Consider the following 25,898-nt stretch of genomic DNA (forward strand, 5'->3'; position numbering starts at 1 on the left):
GTGCAACAAAAGAGATCAAATATTAGTGTTATCGGCAAAACATGTTTATGTAAACATACTAATTATACGTAATTAAAAAAAAATAACCTACGTGCAAATATAAAAAGTGTTTAATATATACTGACCATGTTAATAATTACGACGCATGAAGACAATGCCACTACTGACCTTAAAATCAAAATTAATTATGAAATTAAAAGCTATCGATATTGTACTATAAACAACATTCATTTCTTGTAACAGGGCAACTTTAAAATTTTGTAAGGTTTTGTTACTGTTTATCATGAATGTAATGATGCAATTTGTCACAAGTGAACTTGATTTCTATTCATAGAGAGCGTGCCTGATTAGTGTCCGGTAAGGTTTTTACGCACTTATTATTAGTGCCTGCCTAATTTTTGCGCCCTTCACATATTTATTACGTAACAATGTGAAAAAATCTTCGTAAAATTGTCCCTAACCGTAATAAGGTACTGTTTCCACCGAAAAAATTTGCCGTAACAATGTGTGTTTTTCGGATAACTGAAATATATTTAAGAAAATTTTGGCAACAATGTTTTTTTTTATAATTTTAAAGACTTTTTTATTAAAATACATGTTACTTAATAAATCTCCTAAATTCCTAAATTGACTGCTTTTCTTTACACTCAAACACACATTTTATTAAAAAAATATCTTATCATTTAATTATTGCTTGCTTTTTTGCGTTTGAATTTTGCTTTCGATTGCATTTCCTTGCATAAATTTATTTATAAAAAAATCTACTTTAGAGCTTTTCTTTATAATCAAGGCCTTTTTCTTCCATTCTAAAAGTGAAAAATCATAATTTTATATGAAAAAACCTGTTTAATATACCTGAACATATCATTCAGTACGGGTATTTTAAACCCTTCCTCGTTTAATGTTAAATATGCACTATAAAAAAAGACGAAATTAACACGCCGACGAAAACACGTCTCAAAAATATCTTTTGATACAAGGTAGAACCATTGGTTAAGAACCAAACCACACTTTCATTTCTGACAACGCTTTAAGACATTACCTTTGAAAATCCCCAGTCTCCTAATAAGTTGTCTATAATAAGACACACATTTGTTTAAAAAACAAACTCAATATTAAACCACATACCCTAATTAATCTTCTCCGTAACACTTCCATTACCGTCCATACCAACTTGTCCGAGCAACTGGGTAACACTGGGTTCATTTGAAGTGAGAACAGCATGGGCCTCTACCATAACTACAAGTGAGTTTCGTGCTTCTTCGTGAGGAACTCCATGGGTGCGGGTTGCATGAGTATACCAGGCTCCCGTTGAAGGTAAAATGGATACGCACCACTTACAAGACAATCTGAAAAGGGTGATTTTTTTTAATCAGATACATTGAATAAAATGAGTAAATAATAAAGTTGTTAGTTTGGAAAAAAATACATAGGCGATTTAGATCTGAAATAATTCAAATTCATACTCAATTAATCTTTATTTCATAGGTAAACAAACTACATTTGCAATCATCACAGTAATTAAAATCTACTACTTTTATTCGTAAGGCAGACTCCCTTGAGAAGAATGAGTAAGAAATTATGGAGCCTGCTCTTTGTAAAGAAACAAAAGAAATTGTATTAATTCCAATGTGAGGCAAACACAAACACCTAAGGACTGAGTAAGTTGATTAATCACTTTTATTACGACATCGACAGTACAAAACTCCACAAGCCCAGATCTGTTTCCTACATTATCTACGTATATCTATATACATATATACAACAAAATTATTTGAATAATTACATGAAAGTTATATTCACACATGATTATAGCATCTTCATCAACCCATTTACACTTTCCACTACTTTTTTCAAATTTTATCACAATGTTTTCCTTCACCGAAAAACTCATAACAATATATATATATATATATATATATAAAATTATATTAATAAAAATTAATGTTGGTATATTTGTTCCACTATTGTTTGTTAAGCTGCAACTTTATGGGTTTGTTATAGCTACACTCGTAAAAGTTTCTGAAGCATTACATCCCTCAGCTGTGTACAGGTCTCCTCTAAGAGCAAACAGTTTTTTCTTTCAGTGGCCTTGTACGCCTGGCACAGTGTACTATAAAATGTTATCTAACAACACCTGCAAGCATACATGTAGTATAGATGTAACAAATTGTAAAAACCATGTGGCAATATACAAATTAAGCCTACTCACCTATTTGTTATATGCCGTGATTTAACATGTCTCCTCCTGTAACCCCAGCTGTTGTACACCCGCGGACAGAACGGACAGGGAAAGGAAGGGTTTGCATAGCATGTGGCTTTATCTGAAAACAACATAGGACCAGAATAAACTCAATGTTATTACTGTAGTGAGTAAAAGATAAATCTATCAATATTTTATATATAAAAAAATAAGCAAACATCTTATCATACACTAGGCAAGTAAGGATGTGGTCATTGTAATACATTGATAAGAGTAAAATGTAGTTCAGCTAAACCTATTACATATTAAGTTGGCTATTAACTTTTAAATTCTAGAGTTTTACGTATAAATTCAATTTTTTTAAACTTAAATCAGTTAATTTTGTAATAGTATTTAACTCCCTCATGCCGCATTGAGTAAAGCATATCTAGTTATTGCGTTAATGTTGCCTATAAAAATGCATTTCCCAAGAGTTGGAGACCAGGTGACCCTTTAGGCATCAGTTTCCCACAATATGTTTATCATAGTTTAGTTTGTACTTTTATTATATAATGTAGTCTGTATGTAATGTAATGTGATTGTACGGTTTACAACCGCACATTTTTCTTCCGCTTACCTTGCGCTCTACTTTGTGCCCTACTGTCCGTGGCCTACTGTCCGTGGCTTACATACATTACATGGGCACATAAGTAGGCAAGTAATTTTAGTGTTAAACGAGCATTCATTTCATCTAGACATCCTGAGTGTTTAACGAACATTCATATGTCTTAACGTAACAACAACGTAAGAGATACACATCCTCAACGAGCCTTGTATTTTCTTACTTTATTAATAAACTTTATACTTTTATCATCTATCAATTTAAACAATTAGGCGTCAATACTATAGCGTAGTATTGGCCCCTACAGTGATGAGAAAATAAAGAATTTATTATTCATATTATTATTATTGATATGTAAACAGATTAAATTTTTGGAAGGCTTGTATTGTTTCATATATATAAGTTAACTCAATACAGCTTATAGAAAACATTATACACAGTGTCCTTTTTTATAACTATGTACCTAGCAACATTACAAGCAGGAAGAAACACAGAAATAAAACTAATTTAATAAATACTTGCACACCTACCTGATGTTTTGGAACATTTGTTATAAAGCAGTGCAAATAAACACACTTGACCCCAATTTCCAATTGTTGAATGAGATGATATGAACTATGACAGTATGCATTCATCTTAAAAAATGCCTATTCACTCTAAGCCTTAAATATAACCCTAAATTGTAATTTTTGAACAAAAAGTAAACAAACCTGTTTGGTTAAAATTCTAAAGCAATCACTCCATAAATGGAATAAGTAACACTTTCACATATATGTATTTCAAAGATTCCGACTTGATATATCATCACTTTTTGCAACAATATTCATTTCAATAGCATCGTAAAATCGTATTTGAAAAATGATAGTCCAAAAGTGAGGTTATTATTCATCTATACTTCTATGACTTGCCTACGGCTGCATAGTGCTGTTTGAAAAAAAAACATTCTGTTCAATCAATTAAAGTTTAGTAACTGATTATTAAATTGAACATTTAAATCGCAATCGAACGTGTATCTAAGTGTAAGGATTTGAAGGATTGACAGTTTAAATATGCTTATATAGGTTATGTAGGGAAAACCGCTAGTAAGACTCAATTTAACAAATCGATTCATCCAATTAATTAATCGTTTTGTAGTTGGCGTTACAATTGGCCATCATTAAGCTGTCTATGGCCGAGTCAGTGATTTGTTTACTTTTTGTTCAAAATGGATTGAAACGAAGTATAGTAGTGTGTACTGTTCCTTTGGTATACACATTAGGAAGGAGGAAACAAAGTGTTTCATGAGAATGGGTGGTATATCAAGAACATTTATGAAAATCAATACCTTTACAGTTCTGAGCTTCACTGGACACGGAATTTAGGTTCCCAGTAGTAATACTTAATGACTCTACAATTGTTCCACTCTGCAACACAGTTTCGACTTCTTTGTCAATTTCAATACTGTCCTTATCATCATCTAGGGAATCTGTACCATTCGCCTTTTCACATAAATTCAAGCCTGGTTGAGTACTGCTAACTTCATTTATCCACTTTTTGAGATGTTGCTCATTTGAAGCAGTGTGTGTAAATTTGCCTGTCAGTATCTCTGGGCTTACAAGGAATTTTTTATCTACTGGGTCATCAAGCAGAGCTATATCTGTATCATTTGTATTCTCTCCTGAATAGTCTGTTAAAGGAGAGTCCACTGGTTCTTCTTTTGGAACTATATTCTGTAATAACACATCAAATAAAGTATTAAATAAAAAACAATCTTCTTTGTAACTTCATGTGCTTTTTTCAGTTATAAATATGTTCAAATGACCCAATTTATGAGAGCTGGGGGATTGATGGTAACTTATTTATGAGTCCAAGTATTATATAACAGTTACATTATAGAAAGTATATAAATTAAATGCTTACAGTGAGGTTAGGGCAGTCCAAACTCCCAGTGTCAAATTTAGGTACAGATAGGGCCATTTTTTTAATTTTATTATTGTTATCCTCTTCACTCTTTTTACGCTTCTTAGGCTGAGTTGCGGGTTTCTGTAAAGAAGAAAAGAATTAAAGCACTTTCTTCTAAAAGACTATTCATGATCACCACACACATTTGCGCAAATGTTAACAATCATAGTGATGTTTTAATAGCAGTACAGCTCCTTGTCCTTGTTTGTCCAGGGAAGTACTGCCACCTTACCTATTTCTACTGCCACACAGTAATGTTAGCATTACTGTGTTTCGATTTTGAAGGGTGATCATTGAGATTTAGAGCTCTGAGTGGCACTTCAACTACAATGGACAGGCATATCGCACGACTTGTTCGTCCTGTTACTAAGTATTGTGAAAAGAATGTTGCTGACGCATAACAAGGATATGCTACTATGTGTACTATGTTTATAAATCGCAGCGTTATCCCTCTTACCTCGTCATCACGTTTGGTTTCGTTTCCCGTAGACAGCCCGCATATTCTCAACACTTCTGCAGTCTTTAGTAGCATAGGCAAGAATTCCTCAGTCACATTCACCTCGCCGTTGTACATAAACGTCAACAAAGTCCGCAGGGAGGCCGTGTTGATGTCATGTAGCACTATAATTGGATCTTTGTGGGGGTTTTGCTGCAAAAAAATCGAGTGGGCGTACAAAATCAACCCATACAAAAACGACAAATCATTGCTACAAAATCTAGTATTAAAGCTTCAATACCTGGAATATGTTCCTGAAAACTGAACTATTCGCTGAAAGAATCACTTTATGAGCTTTGAAACTATGTCCTTCCGAAACAAGTGTAACATCTGATAAGCCCTCATCTTTGAACAACTCCTTCACATTAGACAGTATATTGTTCTGATATCCATTCCACTTCAAGCTTATCTCTTGATTTGACATCTTTTACAGCAATAAAGCATACACAAAGCTTGTAAAATTAAAATAAATGAAAGAAAAATAATCACGAAAATGCAAAACGCAGAATGAAAGCAAACAGTCGATGTTACTGCTACAAAAAAATGCAAGTCTTTTACAGATCACTGTTCATAATAGTTACAAAATGAAACTAGTATTAATTAATACAAATAACTGCAAGTAACTTTTATAATAAATTTATCTGAATTAGTATGGAAAAATACCGAATATTGAATATGGATATAATAAATTAAACATTGTTGAATTAATAATAATCTGTGTGTTTGCTCTTTACCATTAAAAGCATAATTAATAAAGCACTGCTACACGTAATATTCAATATGGAGCATTCAATCATTTGTTTCATTTGTATTTTTTAAATCGCAACACACACATTTGTGCTTATCAACCATAGACCGTAAATTTCATTCATCATTACAAACTAATAAATATTTTTACGTAACTGCGTGAGCCTTTCCGACAACATGACTTAAGGATCATTATAAAATTTACTTGAACATGAATTTAATTTTAGAAAAGATAATTACCATAATTTTAATTAATTTGTTTACCATTCATTTTATTCCGTCCTTTAGGATTAGTATGAGTTACGTTCTATGATAGTATTTTGCAAGCGCTTACAATGGTGAGCATTTAATAGTAGTTTAAAAGTAGCGTAAATAGATGCTCTTAGCTGTTTATTTGATACTACGCTATTTACTCTGTGCCTTCATAGTATTACTGATATCCTCTGACTTCAACGACTTTCAGCTCCTAGTTCCCAACAGTATTTTCTGGGGAAAATGAAATACCCATAATGTAAATAAAATATTTAGTCGAATAACACAAGGACGATTGATAGTATGGCGGCATCGGCAGGCATTATTTTCTTCTCTTCTATAACCGATTTTTAAAAAAGGAGGAGTTTCTCAATTCGACTGTATTTCTTTTTGTATACACTTGGCATTTATGAACCGATATTTTATTTTATTTTTTTTTTATTTATTAATGGTAAACTAGAAGTATGTACATTTATAACGACGATTATTAAAAAAAAATGGTAATGAAAAGCATTAAATTTAAAATAACTCATTTTATAAAAAAACATCCCTAATAATTGTCAAAACAGGTCAATGCCTCAATAATCCTAATAAGTAAATAACATTAGGGATCTCAATACTAAGAAGTATTACTAAATTCTTACATTGTCGTCACAGCATTTATATAAAAAAAGTATGAAAAATTAATATGCGGAATTATCCTTTCAGCGCAGAATACTAAAAAAATCGACCTCAAAAGTCCGTGGAATTACATCTATTTGCCAAGTTTTATTAGAATCGGTTACTGGAAAGTACGCGAAACCGGATTCATCCCTTAGTTTGCCACCCTTACAGGTGGAATATTTCCTTCAAAAACCTTCTTTCCAACAAAAAATAAACAAAAACATGCAGACGAACTGATCAGCACCTTTTTTGAAGTCGGTTGAAAAGAAACTAGCTGCTCTTGAGTCGTCGTCACAAACTCATTTACAATAGAGGGCAATGTATACGATTTCATAATATAATATTCCGTCTAAAATTCAAAACTTGCCATTTAAAATTATAGTGAAATAAAAACTTTATACTACACACTAGGTTACATGAAGCTTCAGCATACCTACTTTGATGACAAAAATCTATGATAAAGATTAGTGACTAGTTCTTTCAAGTTTATGTTTTTATGATGCCAAGTAAAGGGACGAACAAGTCCTGCGCCTGGTGGTAAGCGACATTCCCACGTGTCCAGTTGCAGTGCCACGCAGAGATTTAAATCACAAAGCTCATGAAGTATGTACACCGTTACCCTGAGATATAAGTTGACAAGTCTCATGTGCCAGTAGCTTCACCAGCACCCAATTCGTAAATTATTTCTATCCGAATTTTTAAGTTGTAAATTGCATACCAGGCGACCTCCAGACCAAACGGATTACAGATCCCGTCTTACAAAATAAAAATTTCGAAACATCATTTGAAATAAACAAACAAACATTAAACGTAGGTAGCTACCATGATATGACCCCGTTATGTATGATTAGATATAAGAACCAATTATAATAAGCTGATTATTTCATTAATATTATCTTCTATTGAAGGTAAAAATTTAACCAATGTATGTGTTATAAATACTATATGTATAATTTGTTTATGACAACATCGATTCGATGAGCGCGATATGATAGCCCAGTGAGAGAACGGTCAGTTCTAATCCCTCTGGCGGCTTGTAGGTACCAATGATTTTAATTTAAATATTCCGTACATTTACTGTTTCTACTTACTCCGGAATGCTCTCTTATCACACAAGGTCCAAGTGCATATCTATAAGATTATTCACGTTTTCGTGAATAGGTACTCTCCAATTTATCCGATATCGTGGCGCTGTGTTATCGTTAGAGTGTCGTAGTAGAAATCACCTTGACGTACGGATAGTACGTCAAGGTGAAGTACGAAAATAGTCCAGAAGAAAAGCCTGACATTTGCATGAAAGGCCTGACTTTTTAGAAGCAGATTCACACGGTAGCAGAGACGGAATGTCGCCTGGGCAACAAATTTTTCGTGGAAAATAGAGTTTAAATTTAAGTACATAATTACGAAGTGGATATTTTACTTTTTATTCTTTTTCTTCAAGATACCAAGTAACGGAACAAACAAGTCATGCGTCTGGTGGTAAGCGATAAAGCGACACGCTTGTACAGTTGCAGTACAAGCGTGTCGCTCAGATCTTTAAATCGCAAAGATCTTAGGGGCTTTACCACTGCGCCCTTCACATTGAGATATGAGTTCACATGTACCATTTACCTGTAATTTCACCAACACCCTTATCCTTCGAAACCGGAACACAGTAATGCTCACATTAATGCTGAAATAGGTAAGGTGGCAGTAGCATATTAAAAAAATAGCCTTGAAACTAAATTTTTTAAAGTTACGTCATATTAGTTACTCAAACGATGGCAAAATTACGATAGTTTTATAGGAATGGGCTATCGCTCGGCGTCGCTGTTGATTTATGACTTCGGGTTGAAATTTGATCGAAAGCTATATAGCACAAATTATAGTCAGTTAGATAATACCGGATATTGGAATTATTAACACGTGCCTAAAAGTGCTTAGGTTTTATTGGGACAGTTAGAGTGTTAAAACAAATATAGATAACAATGCATTTTCTACGTAATGCGGTGGCTAGAAATATTTAAATCGAAGATAGTATAAGAGTTTTGACCCACATAAGATTTTAAGTTTTTTAGATATAAAGTACCAATTCTTTAAAGTTATGTCCCGCATTAATCAAAGTTTCAACCAAGAAATGAGAAGTTAAGTATCGCTACATGGATTAAAAAAAAAAATATTTTTTTCATCTCACTAAATCGGGTAAGGCTTTCTTTCTCATTAGAAATCTGCGCGCAAAAGCGTTTTTTGCACGCTAGCGTCGAATAGGTTTTTGAAATTCGAACTTGACGATGTACTGTGGTTCACCTAACTTTTTCTTTCGATGAAAATAATCTCAATACAAAGTATTAAAAAAACCTTAGAAAGAAAAACCGACTTCAAAAGTACGTGGAATTACATCTATTTGCCACGTTTTATTGAAATCGGATTCATCCCCTAGTTCGCCACTATACGGAACTTGACACAGAAGATAATAAAAATCGGTTCTCACTACTCAAAGTATATTGAGAGAAAAACGCCTTGAATTGGAGAATACCTCCATAGTGGTCCCAACAAAAAAAGAATCATCAAAATCGGTTCGCAAATACCGGAGTTATAGCGTAACATACATACAAAAAAAAACAGTCGAATTGCCCCCTCCTTTTTTGAAGTCGGTTAAATAAAAGATAATGACACATTCAACTACACGATTTGTCGTACATTACCTACTTAGTTAGATAATTTATATCCGTTGGTATAGTTTAGTCTTATTATTGTTGACATTACATTCACTATGGTAACTAATTGTGTTTATTAAATTATTTTAATTCGTCGAGGAACTAAAATAATTTCAATAATCACTTAAACACACAAAATAAAAGTACAAGCAAGAATAAAAATTGATGAGGTGTAAATTCAGAACGCATCCGAAAATAAACTTTTTTTTAATTAAAAAAAATTATGTTTCATAGTTACAACTGAAAAAAAATTATTACAGTTCATATCAATAAAAAAAAGAAATGACAATCATTCATAATTTGTTTAAAAAAAATACATTGTTGGAAATCGCTTCACTTTTATTTCTCCATGAGACAACTTTGCCGACCGATTGGGTGACAATTTTGCCACTATAATGATTTTTCATTTTTCTGTTGAAACGAAAATAGTCAATTAACCTTAATGAAATATGGAAAAATGTAACAACTAGGTACTATTAATCACTAAACGTAGACGAAAATAAAACATTATAACTTGATATGAACCAGTATAACTAAACTTCACATAATACACGAACACATTGTAGGTAATACAAATTTAATCTAAATTTCGATATCTTTACTACTATCTATTTAGGTACATCACAAAACAAAAAAATCGTGTAACGGTTCTTTCTAAAATTAACGACTGTTGCACAGCACTTTCTCTGAAAGCTGCATGGATTTCGCATGAAACCACCGGTTGTATACACCTAGTTGTCCGTGCTCCACCGATGTGGTACGCTTAAATGATGTGAACGTGTTAAAAACATCTAATTTACACCGATCATCATAAAACTGTGTGTCATATCAATCAAATTATACGTAGTTCGTCTCGTGTTCTTCAGTTGAAAAAAATGCTTACTTGTTCCTTAGGCACAGGTCAATGGGCAGAATAAATGCTTAGGTAAAAAAACTTAGCACTTGTTCCACTGAACTATATTCACAATCAATCAAAAACATGAAACCGATTCAATCAAACAAACTTGAGTCTTATCTAAACCAAATAATTACCAATCTATATTTAAGCAACTACCACAATTACCAGTTAGTCAACTACGCTTTGTCCTCTGGTGTTGTTGGCTCTTACAATAACAATTTCCTTACACGTTTTGTAACAATGCAGCGTACTAACTTAAGAATTATATTTTGCGCTTTTTCAATATTCGTTTTGCAAAGTTCTGCTAATATTGAACCAAAAACTGATCCAAATATCCTGGAAGACGCTAAACTGGATACAGTAAGTAAATTTGTATTTCCAACTCTTGATTTGATTGGTGTACAAGCCTTTTATAATGGAATATTTTACAACTGATAGGGTAACAAAATTTTGTATTTGTACGAAACATATGTAGTTACTTTATTATTGTTAGTCTATTATTAATTAGATTACTATTACAAAAAAGTTGTAATTATATGATAATAATACAATGCTTATTTTAGGTTTTCCAGTCGACTATTGATTTTGAATGTACATAATTATGTTACTCGATTACTCCGACATTTGTGAACCGACTTCGATTATTCTTTTTTGTTCGAAAGGTACAGTGGTCCCACTCAAATTTGAAGAAAATATTCCACTTCTATAAGGGTTTCACACACTTTCCGTTAACTAATGTCAATAAAACTTGGCAAATAGATCTTCGCTTATTCAGGCGATTATTTTGATTCTTAACACTGATCAATAGATGGCACCAAATAAACCCGCAGTGCTATTGTAATAATATTCGAAAAGACCAACAGATGGCAGCAATTACATTATTGTCAAGGTTATGTCTCTTATTCAGACGTTGATTATATAATATCAATACATACATACATATACTTCACGCCTCTTTCCCATCGGGGTAGGCAGAGACAACAGTCTTCCACTTGCTACGGTCCTGACATACATCTTTCGCCTCATCAACACGCATCAATGCTTTCATACACGCTCGTCGGTTAAGAGTACTCTTGACCTGGCCCTTCTTTAGGATGGCCTCAATTTAGTCATGTCATAAGTTCTCCTTGGTCGACCCGTACCAACTTGCGCGCTCACACTCGCCTTACAAATCTGTTTCGTCACTCTTCTTTTATTCATTCTCTCTACATGTCCGATCCATCTAAGCATCCCTTTCTCTATCTTTGTTACTATATCTTCTTCCACGCCGCAACGCTCTTTTATCACACTGTTCCGCAATTTATCCATCCGAGTCACTCCAGCCATGCTCCTCAAAGCTCCAATTTCTACTGCTTTAATTCTACTTTCATGCTTCTTCTGCCAAACCCAACATTCACTACTATACATACGTGTAGGAACCAGCACCCCCCCCATGCACAGCCAATCGTGCCTTTTTAGACACTTTCTGGCTGCCCATGAAGGTGTGCAAGGCATCATTCACCTGATTCCCTGCGTTCACTCTTCTTTCAATATCTCTTTCACATTTTCCATCACACGTAAACATAGAATCCAAATACACAAACTCTTTCACTTGTTCCACTTTCTCTACTTCAATCAATATCGCACAATTCGTCATATCTTCCTCTCTTTCAAAAACCATTACTTTTATCTTTCCCACATTAATATCAATGACATTATAATAACATCGTAAAGAAGCTGAATCTGTGGTTCGTATTCCAGAACTCTACTCAATACTCAAGTCAGGACTTAAGTATTGCAGTGAGCACTGAAAATCATACTCAAGTCCTTGCCATTAGGGTCGTATTTCCAGTGCTTGAAATCATTCTCAAGTCTGCTCAAATCCTGACTTGTGCATTGAGTAGAGTTCTGGAATACGACCCTGTAACATTAAAATTTAAAAGTAAAAGTCAGTGCTACGACGTTACTTAGTTTCGGTAATAAAAACAAAGAAATGCCATATATACAATTTATTGCAAATTAACAAATCATAATGTATTGCGAAAATTCGATTTGTTTATTTTTTCAACGACAGTTTACACCAATTCACATAATTGTAAATTAATTTTAATTGAACACTACAAAAATGTTGTTTAAGTAGCTTTTTATATTTTATACTTCTTATTTAGTGCGATATACCCTATAGTCAATGGACATACCTCAAATTTTCGATATTCAATACTTTGTATTTTTTTTTATCCAAGTGTCGCCATCTACAGTTTTAAATATGTACTAAAGTTAATTTGTATGAATAATAATTGATACCCCATGACATCGAGTATATAACCAGAAATAGAGACGAAAGTAGGGTCATCCATCCCTAACTACTCATCGGGCAAATGGCCCTTATACGAGTATCACTTTTAAATATCAACTCTCGTTTGCACTGAAATCAGAAATTAGAAAGCTGAAATACTACAGCGGCAACAACTGACCTATGTGTACGTCTCCGTATATACAAAAAATATTCTGTATTTATTGTAATAAAGACAATATCTCTAACTACGGGGTTTGTTACAAAACAAACGGAACCACATTTCATCGGTAATTAAATACTATGTAATTTTTCAATTTTCGTCCATTATAGCAAAGCTAAAGTTAAACTGGTCGATTTGAAGTGAAACAATTGACGACACCCGTCAATTGTTTCGAATTCGGGCAGGCCAATCGGAGCGTAGTTGTCACCGTAATGATTTACCAAAATAATTTTCAAACAAATTAAATGACATTTCGTCTTTATTTCTGGTTATACACTCGATGCCCCACGATGTTACTAACATTATAAACAACAACTTTTGTTCCGTACGTTGAGTCCACCAGGATCGTCGACCCCAATCCCCCAGGGGATCTTTGTGAGCTCTGCAGTTCATTAAAATCCCCTAAGTTAAATGTATGTAAAGTTGAAATCACATTGCGACAATCAATAATTACTTATTGTACCGTTGGGTGATCTTTTACAAAACATTATAGTACCTATATAAAACATAAACTTTTTTTTTTTTTTTTTAATTATCTTATACTTTTTGGATCTATATCTGGTAGTAAATTAAAGGGCAATTTCGTAACCTGCATGGCATTCCGCCGCGCAGACAGGAGACTGCTCACACACCATTCTGCGTATGGCCCACGTGAGTCTTGCAAGACGCATTGCAGGATTGCAGGGTTGTTTGCACGCTGCCACTACATACATAATCCTGCATTACACGGCGGACGGCAATGCAGGAATAATTAATAGCCCCTTTTAGTAGTTGCTCCTGCGTTTCGCATCGGACTGGATATTTACGCTACCGTTTTCTTTTGTTACCACAAAGTTATCACCATTTAAATTTTTTTTTTGTATGTAAGTAAAATTTGATTATTAAAGGTAGTGGAACAAAAGTTGTTGTTTACGATGTAATATACGTATACAGGGTGTAATCGTTAAATGTGCCCAGGCGATTATTCCATAAATATAGGTGATATCAAAAAGTTTTAAACTGCTATCGAAAGTATAGTTAGTAAATCGACTCGACGATAACTTATTTTAAATAAAACTGGATATATCCAAAATTTTAACGTTAAACACTCCCATACATTTAATATGACATTCGTAGGGAGGCTTTAGTAGACCTACTTTAAGAGGTAACAATAAGTTTTACAGATAATAAAACTGCTATAAATAAAGTAATAAAACTATTTTTCGATTGAATAAAATATAATGGCATAGTCAATTATTTGGTCAAGTGTAAGTTGACCATGAATAAAATTGATCAATTTTTTTTTAGTACAGATTGACTCAGTTTCCTGTAATGATCATTTTTTTGTATGGGACGAAAAAATCGAGACAGCAGAAGTTGGTCAAATTTAATAAAATGTCTTTTATACTTTTCATACTTATATTTATGGAATAATCGCCTGGGCACACTTCACGATTACACCCTGTATAGTCCTGTGAAGTTATTAGTATTTTAAAAGTAACCCCGCGGGTTACTATAAAAATACAGCGTTAGTTTTTAGCTATCACTGTTTCATAATTGTAGTAACTGGAATAGGTACCCATTAACCATTTTTACTTTCCTCCAGTTCTCCCTCATAAGGAAGTATGGATATCCATGTGAAATACACCGCATATACACTGAAGATAAGTACATATTGGAAGTCCACAGAGTCCCTCACGGTCGTAACGAGACTAGTGGAGGGAAGAGACCCGTAGTGTTTCTGCAGCATGGATTACTGTCTTCGTCTGCTGAGTGGGTGCTTATGAGTCCAGGAAAGGGACTTGGTAAGCAGAATCTTTAATATAAGTACTAAGCGTAAAAATATATAAATAATAATAGTTGTCGTATGTACTATGTGTTATTTGTAAATTACTAACAACCTCGCAGCTCTATATTAGTAACATAATTTTTTGCTAGCAGTAGAGCTCGTTGTGAAAGAGTTCGTCCTGGGTAGTACTGCCACCTTACCTATTTCTGCCGCCAAGCAATAATGTTAGCATACTGTGTTCCTGTTTTGAAGAGTTATCATGCTGGTGAAATTACAGGCACATGTAATTTGTCATCTTATGTCTCAGGGTAACGGGCGCAGTGGCAGTGCCCCTGAGATCTTTGCGATTTAAAGCTCGTAAGTGGCACTGCAACTTTTTTTTTTTTCATTGTCCAAAATACAGGATAAAATACTTATTTACTAATTACAAGCTTCGCTTACAAAAGCCCTTCCGGCTTTATCCGCGGCGAAGGAGTTCAGTCTATTTAAGCAAAGATAATATACAATAGAGCAAAATCTTAAAAAAACTAACTTAATTACTTCTAGCCAGGTACAAAAACATCTCACTTACATGTATATATAATAAGAATTAAGCGGGATTCGCTCTGGGCCTTTTGGAGGGAAAAGTGTCGTTTTTATGTTGACTTTCAATTATTTTGTGAAATCTAGTTTAAAGTGGAATATGATAGCGCTATTGTGCCTTAATCAAAGATTAAAACGCGAAATTATACGAATCTCGAACTAAAATACCTGTATCGGCCCGTTCTAAGGAATCCCGAGTCAATCCAAACACGCCGCCTCAAATTGCCTATCCTCTTTGTGGCGGCCATATTTACAGAAACATAATTAAACTAAGATATGGCTCAAAAGACTTCTATCCAAGCCAAAATTATTAATAAAAAAAAAGAATTAAGCAATTTACAAAATAAAGTTTACATCTTCAGTTTTCATATTTTTTTTTTAATGTATGATTTATTTATTAACTGTTACGGACAGGCGTGTAGCTTACCACCAGGCGCACAACTTATTCGTCCCGTCACTTAATATTATAAAAAAAAATTAAAAAGTCATAAATAACTTTTGTTTCATGTGTTAGAATAATTCACCAAATTTTACATTGATCGAAATAGACCGCTCTAAACGGTGATAACACTATGCAGTAACAAAAGAAAGTGTTCGTAGTATAACCAGTCCAATGCAAAACGCTGTAGGGGCAGGGATTGTCAAGGAGAACGCTTGCGCTTTTGTACTTGCTACCTAACTGTCAAAACATACAGATCTCAAAAGTGTCGGAGAGTACAACAAATACTTCGGCAACGGTTTCGGTGTGCGTTTACACCCCGGCTTCCATGGTCTGTTTCGTAATTATGTGCTAGTACTTTATTTGCCATGACGGTACAATCTTATCTCTATAAAAGACCCGTACTTGGCAGCGGGACGTCTCCTGCTTCTTATGGAGTCGATGGTTTTTTCAATAAACTTATTTTCACTTCTCATGCTCTTAAAGTTCGTATTTATGCTGGGTGTAGGCTGCATAAAATAGGATTTCATGCTCTAGTGCATAAAGTAGGATTATAACCTCTAGTGCATAAAATAAAATCGTCGTTTAACATCGAGGCAATGACGCCTGCGCCAACAGCCACGCACACTAGAACTTCATAAAATAAAGAGTTACTTTTATTTTTTTAATCCGTGTTGTATATCTAATGGTTGTAATTTTACATTTAATTTTAATTAAATAATCGTTTATTTATAATATTCAGAAACACTTTGCCTCTCCAATTCTCCTTAGTCATCATATTTCCACTAGTTTTTAAGATTTTATATATTATTTGATTTTAATCCATATTCACATGTTTAAGAAACTGTTTGCTTACTTTTCAATAGTAATGTTTACGAGCTGAATCTTCATGCTGTATGTACATATGTTAGGTTTACATCCTAGATTAAAACCATAAATTGTAACATTTATTGGAGTACCATTGAATGTAAACTGTTATGTGCATCAAATAAATAAATAAATAATTTAATCGCAACCGAAGTGAAAACCAGAGTGTATAACTCGTTCATAAAACCATTTTACCCTCGACTTGAGTATCCATATACTCGTCTCGGGTAAAATGACGCGTTTTATGCACTTGTTGTACAATCTACTATTTTGGTAAAGAAACATAATAGATTATGTTTCTAAAAGTCATGAAACAAACGTTATTGTTTATGATATTAGTAACACAGTCCTGCCGCAGGTTTAATTTTCAGCCCATTTCCAAATATGACTGCCTCCGTGGTCGAACGGTTACCATGCCTGTCACGCAGAGATCCTGGGTTCGATTCCCGGGTCGTGAGAAATATTTGACCTACACAAAGTTGAACGGGAATGGCATGACAGGATGATGAGTTTTGCTTTTTAAACGTTAATTATTGTCTCTGGCTGACTGGCCGACATCTATCTAGAGCGAGATGGAACTACGTACTAAATCATATGAAAGAAATAGACAGATGTACTATCCTGGGAGCGTTCAAGCACCGTTAACCGATTGTGTTCAAAATGAGAATAATTATACTTTTTTTATTAATTTTATTATTGATTATACTTATTGCGTTGTTTTGTAATATCGGCAACTTTTCAAACATACTTTACAATATATCGTACGACAAAATTACATGTCACGTCTAGTCATAATCATTGAAAAGAATAAGGCTAGTTTGTAATTTGATAACATAATTGGAACATATCTTGTTTTCATTGATTGCATTTTTTTTGCAACGTAAACTGCATGGACAGTGAATTGTTTTTGTGAGGTCATAGTACTTAGTAGAATTTTTTTTTCTTCTTTCCATAAAGGAAAAGGCAAAGGTTTTACACCATACAGCCAAGTCTTGGTACATTATTCTTTTTTGGTACATAAAGTAGAATTATGTTTCTGTAAATATGGCCGCCACAAAGAGGACAGGCAATTTGAGGCGGCGTGCTTGAATTGACTCGGGATTCCTTAGAACGGGCCGATACGGGTATTTCAGTTCGAGATTCGTATTATTTCGCGTTTTAATCTTCGATTAAGGTACAATAGCACTATCCTATTCCACTTTAAACTAGATTTCACAAAATAATTGAAAGTCAAAATAAAAATGACACTTTTCCCTCCAAAAGGTCCAAAGCGAATCACAGGCAATCCAACTGCTATGGACAGGCGTGTAGCTTACCATCAGGCGAATGACTTGTTCGTCCCGTCACTAGATATTATAAACAAAAAAAAATATTTTCTATTCAATTTTTAATTTAATTTAAATTGTCGGCCAACCTCCAGTAGAGGAGAGGCACTTTAAGAAGAAGAAGAAGAATATAGTCCTGCGAGGTTGTTAGTGTTTTACAAATAACTGTGTATATCGCCAACACAACAGTATATAGGCCAACTACAACATTATTATATTTTCCACTATGGGCCAAGATTTGATGTCAGAAATAAATCATTACTATTATTAATATTATAATAGTCTCGCTCAGGTGTGTGCAGATTTCCTCACATACGGTTTTCTCCACCAAAAAGCTCATGGTAAATTTCCAATTAAATTTCGCATATCGCTCTGCTATTACAATAGTGTTGTAACTCAAAATATATGAAATTTAATATTATATCATTACTGAACGTAAAATTTGATTCTATAAACGTCAAAAAAACCGTCGTTAGAATATTGTAAGAAACAATCAAAAGATACCTTCTTAACTCAAAATGAGACATACTTTATGTGAGCTAGTTCTGGCCAAAATAATCCTTATTCAAAAACATGAAATTATTTTTTCCATTTAATTTTTTAATATATTTGTGAAATTGTTTGTGTCTATAATAAACTACAACATATTAATTTTAATAATTTTTTTGCGGGAAGTGAGTAATTCGTTTTTCATCGATTCTGAGAAAGTCCTCTTTTTGAGTTAATACACTATTGTATTAACAGTGAGATATAAATTCCGAAAAATTCAGAGGTGCAAGCTCGGATTCGAACAATATACAATAACAAACCACTTATGTACATTGCGCAAAATAGTTAATGGTGGATTTGGTGCCATATTATAATATAAGATCTGCATAAGGGTGCCAAGTCGTTCAGTTCGCCGACCTCAATTATTTGCTAATCAAGCTTTCGTAAGTAATAATGTTTCTGCAAATACTCCAACTTACCGAATGTGTAGAACATAATATAATGATATTTGCTGTAACCATGATATATTCCGCGATAGCCTTCAGTCTGTCACTAAGCGGCTCGTTTGACCTATTCTTCTATTTTAAAACTTTTCTATATTGTTATTATTGTTTTTTGTTCATAAGATCCCACTATTTATACTTTTCTGAATGTTGTGTACTTATAACGTATAATTACAATGCAGATTTACTGATGTTTCTTTTTAGATAATGCTGTAATCTGTTTTCTGTAATTTGTACCATGACAATAATAATATAAAATTAAACTAATATAATAAAATAAATTATAAAATTACAAAAGTGCACAAGCATACATTTTTCAAAGCGCTGTCATTTCTTTCTTTCCAATTTTTTTTTATATTTTATTTTCGTCATGAATAATGATTACCAGCTACAATTTGTCGGTATATAGAGTAGTCTAATAAAATTGATATCATCAAAGATATAATTCAACATATAGTAATTTTACTTAACACTGTCAAACCTAAAAAGATTTATCTCAGTATATTAAAAAAAATTACATAGTACGAACAAAACATGAAGGCACAACATAACGGTCAAATGTGTGTGTTAAAAATGTACTAAAATTGCTCTACAAAAAGTAACACAATATGTAGCATTACATTTAGCACTTTCCTTCCAGCTTACATTCTAGCAGACTCCGGCTACGATGTGTGGATGGGCAATGCCCGAGGGAACACCTATTCACGAAACCACGTTTCTTTAAAACCTACATCATCCGCTTTTTGGAAATTCAGTTGGCACGAGATCGGTTACTATGACCTTCCAGCTATGATAGACTATACTTTAGCCGAAACTGGGGAACAAAAGATACAATATATAGGATTTTCACAAGGTACCACTGTATTCTGGGTGATGACATCGATGAGGACAGAGTATAACGACAAAATAGTTGCTATGCACGGGTTAGCTCCTATTGCTTTTGTTGGGAATATAAGGAGTCCGCTTATAAAAGCTCTTGCTCCGTTCACTAATTCTTTAGAGGTTAGTAGGATAAATATCTATACAAATATTATCTTAATATTTTAACTTCCTATTCATTAATAAAAAAATGTTTTATTCGAAACAATAACAAGATTCACACAATATGTTCGCCAAGAACTACAATAGATATAAAACTGTGCCGCATGCATTGACCTACCAACAAATGGACGTCGGGTCTAATACAAAAACCACGAAAAAATTGTCCGAAGTTAACCTATACAAACGTAGTGACACGTAACGAAATATAAAAAACTAAAACATTTAATTTAAATTGTACCGTCAATGCAGTACTGCCTAATTTTGCTTGCAACAATTTAAGGGCCCCAAAAAGCACCATATTCAGCTTCTTCTGGAAATTTAACAAAATGCACCATATTTAGCTTCGACTGAAAAATACTTGAACACAAGAGTAATGGAGTAGCCTTTATCGTAAATATGAATTAATTTTTATATATGATGTCGAATTTTGTACAAATTCACTTAAAGGAATAATAAAGAGTTGGGCAGATACATACATACAAATATTACTACAAATGTCAAAATAAGCGTGTACTATAAGAAATGTACAGATATTCCAACTAAACGTAAACTCAAATATCTGTCCGTTCAATGGCCGCAGGTATTTATTTTCAGCCCATTTTCAGATATAATTGCCTCCGTGGCCTAACTGTTACCATACTGGACTGCCATGCAGAGGTCTCGCGTTCGAGTCTCGGGCCGGGAGAAATATTTATATGGCCTACATGTATTACTATATGAGTACCCATGGCGTCCGCGATACAGGGTTTCCCTAGTGTGGGGAAATGAGAGTGAGCGTTGTTAATATTATCTATATTTAGTAGCAGTAGATCTCCTCATGAAAGGTTCGTCCAGGGAAGTACTGCCACCTTACATATTTATAAATTTCAGGCACATGGGACTTGGCAACTTATGTCTCAGGGTGATCGGCGCAGTGGCAGTGACCCTCAGGTCTTTGCGATTTAAAGCTCTGAGTGGCACTGCATCTGGTGTGGACAGGCGTGTAGTTTACCGTCAGGCACACGACTTGTTCGTCCCGTCACTTGATATTCTATAAAAAAAAAACTCTGCCGCCAAAACAATAAAAGTGAGCATTAGTAATAGTAAAAAAAAATATTGTACTAAGTACTTGTAAAGAAAATTATGTAACTAATTATAGCTATTTTATCGTGTGCGTCTGCGAAAAAAATGACTTTATTATACACTTAAACCTTGGACAAAAGTATGCAAGTATACACTAAAATATTCAAGTGTATTGCTTATCTATTACTTATCTGACACATCATTCTTCACACTATTAACAAGGTCATTTCCTCAATACAATCATTTTTAAATAGTTCTAAACGCTGTGGTAATACTAACCAGTGTTGGCAAATAAATCACGCTAATAATGATATTGTTATCAAATGTTTAGGTTGGAAGAGCCATCTAATCTTTTAATAGTACGTTGTGATCGGTAAAAAGGACGTCTACTGCTCATCGACAAGCGCGCTTGAAGGTTAACCATATAACGGTCACGCATTACCTAATTAGAGTAGGCTCAATTGTGATGGCGTAATTATTTTTTATTGGTAATTAAACTCTTTTTTAGGAACTAAAACAGCGGGGACGTGTTTTTTTTAAACAAACCAGCGTTTCAGGCCATTACAGGTCCCATGGTCACTGAGATTATATTAGTCAACAGTCTTACAGCAATTTGCATCATCATCGTCAACTCATTTATACGTCCCATTACTTCTCCCAGGCTAGGGTTTAGGCCACAGTCCGCCATGTTGGCCCAATGCGGGTTGGGAACTTCCCACGTTTTCTGAGAGTTGTGAACCTTCTTCGACGTGCAAGTTTCATCACGATGCTTACCTTCAACGAAAAGCTCATGGTAAATTTCACACATAAATTCCGAGAAACTCAGAGGTGTCACCCCGGAGACCCGGATTGAACCTAATATTAGCCTAACATGGTTTCTTTTCTTCATATGTAGATCCACAAAAAGTTCTATTTCCAGTGTGTAGCAATCGCGAAAATTAAAGAACTCGACGTATTCAAATACAAATATTTTTTTATTCAAGTAACCAGATTCATAATGTGTTAGTAAAATACATAAAAAAATAAATAATATTAATTATATGTTATCCTAGGGTTAGTATTTTAAAATTTTAAAATTTGATTACATATTTTGGGCCATAAAGCCCACAGCAGTTTCTAATGTAGTGGCAGTCAACCCTGTCCCCTATCGCAATGAGAACGGAGTTGGGGCTGACAAGTACGCGGATCACCAGAGACGCGCACCTCTTGCGCACAATGGCCTCAAATGGCGGCGAACATCCCTGATGCGCTATAAAAACGGGGCAGCCCCATCAACACCCGGAAGGCGCTATTATATTGAGTCCGCAGGGCTCTGTAAGCCCTTTCGTGTAGTCTGGCTACAAACTACACGTGTACAGGGAGGTACAGTACGAAGAGCGTCACTTTTACTTCACCCGAACACCTTGCGAAATTATAATAATAATAATAACGCACATGCTCAACATAGCCCCGCACTACGGAAACCCTGTGTCGCAGGCCATGGACACACACATAGACAACCACAAATTATACCCAAAATCACGAGAGAAATAATGTAAACCATACAAATATTTCTCCCGGCCCGGGAATCGAATCTGGGACCTCTGCGTGGCAGTCCGACATGGTAACCGTTCGGCCACAGAGGCAGTTTATAGTACTAGTAGTTTAAATTATTAGTATAGTATTGAGAAATTATTACTATTAGAATAGATAGAAAGAAGAAAAATTCCTTCGATCTGCCACGATTCGGACCAGCGTCTGTTGCCACACCGGGGCCTCTTACGAATGGAGCTGTAGCCGAGTCAGCCTGTCTTACAAATTTCTTTGTATTGGTTTCAATTCAAAGGGTGTTTTCGCTGTGAGCTCTCAACTCTACGTATTTTATATTTTTCAGCGTATATTCAAAATATTGGGCCGTAACGAAGTACTGTCAAATGGAAAGATCAATGAATTGGCTGGACAATCTTTTTGTATTGAAGAAGCTGTAACTCAAGTCATTTGTACAAATCTATTGTTCCTAATTTGCGGCTTTAACGAAGACCAGTTGAATGCTGTAAGTATATACCTAATCACGGTTTAAATTCAAAATGTGTCATTATACTGCTATAACTTTTCGAAAACTTAGTACACTATTTATTTTTTAACAGACTTCAAAAAAAGGAGGAGGTTATCAATTCGACTGTCAAGGACAGGCGTGTAGCTTACTATCAGGCCCACGACTTGTCCGTCCCGTCACTTGATATTATAAAAAATATATACTTTTTTTATATGTTACGCGATAGCTCTAATTTATGAGCCTATTTTAATGATTTTTTTTTGTTGGAAAGAGGGTTTGGTCCCACTTAAATTTGAAGATATATATATTATAGATAAATATTCCATGTCTAATGGTGGCAGACTAATCTGGTTTCGCGCATTTTCCGGTGACCGATTTCAATAAATCTTAGCAAATAGATAGAAATAAATAGATAGATAGAATAGTTCCACGAACTTTTAAGATCGGTTTTTTAGTAATCTGTACTGAGATTATTATATTATAATATCATGATTGTTGTTACTACCCCGATATTCATATGTGTTTTTGTCAAAACACTGCACTTCTTGGTTATTATTATTGATACAAAGATCGAACAATGCCAAGAAAATTTCTATCGATCAAACTGACCCACGCTTCGACCCAAAATGCTTCTTTGTGTTTTGTGTATTTGATACCTGATGTTTGATAGCACGATTGGTTGTGTGAAGAGTAAATGTAAGAAAGTGTTTGAACCATTATTGAGGCCTGTTAGTTCAATTCTGTAATGTTTGTTTTTTTTTTTGTTGTTTCTGTGTTACTAGGTACTTGGATTACTATCTGTTATGTTGCCGATATTAAATAAATAAATAAAAAATAACAAATAACTTGAATGCACTATCAGAAGAAATATCTTTTGCTAAGGCTTGTTATTTCGCAGTAAATATGAAAAATTGCTACCACCTAGCACTGTACAGTCAAGAGCACGACGTGAGCTTGGACACTTTGAGCATTGGATCATTCTTATCGCAAGCTGCGACATAGACTTAAATTTAAATCTGAAGCGTCCCAGTAGGATTTAAATTATAAATTAAGTTGTTTTCGTTAACGTCGTTTATTGACAATCGGCTATAAAATAATTGAAAATTTTTGTTACATTTTGTATAGAATTAAGCAGGTACTATTTATTTATAAATTTCTGACTAATTTGGTAAAGGAAAAGTGTCAAAAGCCACAAAAGCATTATCCTTTAAACATTGTTTGGTTACTCACTATCATTATTGTATTGTTGTTTTCCCCTGCATTGTACCATTTATATGACGAGCGGCTATGGAGTGGAATTCCTGCATACTGATTTTCTGAACGCTATATAACTTTTCAAGGCGAGGGTGAATAAAATATATATTATTTGTAAGATGCGAAGTCAAATGCGCACTTATTTTAAACATAAAAAAGAACAGTAATAATGTCATGTGAATACGATTGCACAGAAGTCGAAAAATTTTATAATATAATAAGTAAATAATAATCTCAGTATTGTACTGAAGAGTACTGTACTGAGATTGAGATTGAGACTGTAGTACTCTTTCCAACAAAAAAGAATCATGAAATACCGGAGTTATCGTGTAACATACATACAAAAAAAACATACAGACATGCGCACCGCAACTATATAACGCTTACAAATGGCACCACATTCAAATTTCACAATAATAAGTACCTGTACCTGAGTGTAAGTACATATATCAAAAGTGTCTAAGGATCAAGCACGTTTTTGCCAATTACTGAAAATTAGTCATTTTAATTAATTTATTTTTAGCACCGATGGATTTCTTTTGCCAATTTTTTTAATTTGAATGTGAAAATTAAATTTTATTTATTTTTTTATTTATCTAGTTTGTACAAATTACACTTACAGTAACTAAACATGTAAGTCATAGTCACAAAAAAGGACACAAAAAAAAGAAGAAGAAAGAGAAAGAGAAAATAGACCAAAAATCCATTGGTGTTAAAAAAAATCATTAAGAAACCCCTTAGACTATTATATTACATATTATATTCCTTTATTTTTTTTATCCTCTAAGAGAAATCCTTAGAGGTTCAAAAAAACAGTCTCAGTAGAAACCCGACGCTTTTGACGTATGTAGTTTTTTGTATCCTCTTAGGTGTAGTTGATACAAAATCTTCTAACACATCTTCCCTTACTTTTTTTCCATTCTCTAAGATTTTGACCGATTGTTTCTGACGTTCCTGATATTCGGCAACTTCAGAGTGGAACGTCAGACTGGACTCAGGTTGGCTAAGTAGTCAACTTTTAGCATGACACGTTTGAAGCACTTTAGAGGATGAGAAAAAAAGTTATTCATATCTACCTTTTTTATTTTATATTAAATTTTTGACAGACGCACATCTTTTTGAGATTTTTTTATTACAGACGATGCTGCCAGTGGTGTTAGGCCACACACCAGCTGGTGCCTCAACCCGCCAACTAGTGCATTTCGGACAGTTGTACAAGTCCAAAAAATTTGTACAATTCGATCACGGCTGGATTACGAACAAAAAAATTTACGGTAGTTTCAAACCACCTGCTTATGACCTTAGTAATATACGCACCCCTGTTTTCCTACATTATGCGGACAATGACTGGCTTTCCACACCTCCGGACGTTGATCAGTTATCCAGGGAAATTAAGTCTGTTTTTGGAAAATTCAGAGTTCCATTTTCAAAATTCAATCACCTAGACTTCGTTTTCGCAATCGACGCCAAGAAACTAATCTACGACAGGCTCTTGAACATAATGGCACAGTTTATTTAAATAAAACATTATTGGTAATGAT

At 34.0% G+C, this 25,898-nt stretch overlaps 2 protein-coding genes across 2 annotated transcripts; one reads left to right on the plus strand and one right to left on the minus strand.

Annotated features, from left to right (window-relative positions):
• Window positions 1-637: 637 nt before the first annotated feature.
• Window positions 638-5,665, minus strand: LOC113234798 (zinc finger protein 131-like). Its single transcript, XM_026470294.1, has 6 exons — window positions 5,483-5,665; window positions 5,203-5,394; window positions 4,704-4,826; window positions 4,129-4,513; window positions 2,213-2,324; window positions 638-1,349 (listed from the first exon to the last, which is right to left on the minus strand). The coding sequence occupies exons 1-6, from the start codon at window positions 5,663-5,665 to the stop codon at window positions 1,130-1,132; spliced, it is 1,215 nt and encodes a 404-aa protein (XP_026326079.1). The 3' UTR covers window positions 638-1,129.
• Window positions 5,666-10,737: 5,072 nt separating this feature from the next.
• Window positions 10,738-25,882, plus strand: LOC113233111 (lipase 3-like). Its single transcript, XM_026468103.1, has 5 exons — window positions 10,738-10,857; window positions 14,578-14,776; window positions 19,606-19,967; window positions 22,942-23,100; window positions 25,496-25,882. Exons 1-5 carry the CDS (start codon window positions 10,738-10,740, stop codon window positions 25,874-25,876), a joined length of 1,221 nt encoding a protein of 406 aa, XP_026323888.1. The 3' UTR covers window positions 25,877-25,882.
• The last annotated feature ends 16 nt before the right edge of the window (window positions 25,883-25,898 follow it).

The sequence above is a fragment of the Hyposmocoma kahamanoa genome, unplaced genomic scaffold (assembly GCF_003589595.1).
Source record: "Hyposmocoma kahamanoa isolate Upper Pololo Valley unplaced genomic scaffold, ASM358959v1 102, whole genome shotgun sequence".
Lineage (NCBI taxonomy): Eukaryota > Metazoa > Arthropoda > Insecta > Lepidoptera > Cosmopterigidae > Hyposmocoma > Hyposmocoma kahamanoa.

What these genes read in the sequence shown, in the direction of transcription:
- LOC113234798 (XM_026470294.1), bottom strand. Translation starts at nt 5,665, where the DNA reads ATGTCAAATCAAGAGATAAGCTTGAAGTGGAATGGATATCAGAACAAT. An exon ending in TGGACTGCCCTAACCTCACT is followed by an intron (nt 4,514 to 4,703) that starts GTAAGCATTTAA and finishes GTGTTATTACAG; the next exon opens with AATATAGTTCCAAAAGAAGA. An exon ending in TGAAGCTCAGAACTGTAAAG is followed by an intron (nt 2,325 to 4,128) that starts GTATTGATTTTC and finishes TGTTGTTTTCAG; the next exon opens with ATAAAGCCACATGCTATGCA.
- LOC113233111 (XM_026468103.1), top strand. Translation starts at nt 10,738, where the DNA reads ATGCAGCGTACTAACTTAAGAATTATATTTTGCGCTTTTTCAATATTC. An exon ending in GAGTCCAGGAAAGGGACTTG is followed by an intron (nt 14,777 to 19,605) that starts GTAAGCAGAATC and finishes CTTTCCTTCCAG; the next exon opens with CTTACATTCTAGCAGACTCC. An exon ending in ACGAAGACCAGTTGAATGCT is followed by an intron (nt 23,101 to 25,495) that starts GTAAGTATATAC and finishes TTTTTATTACAG; the next exon opens with ACGATGCTGCCAGTGGTGTT.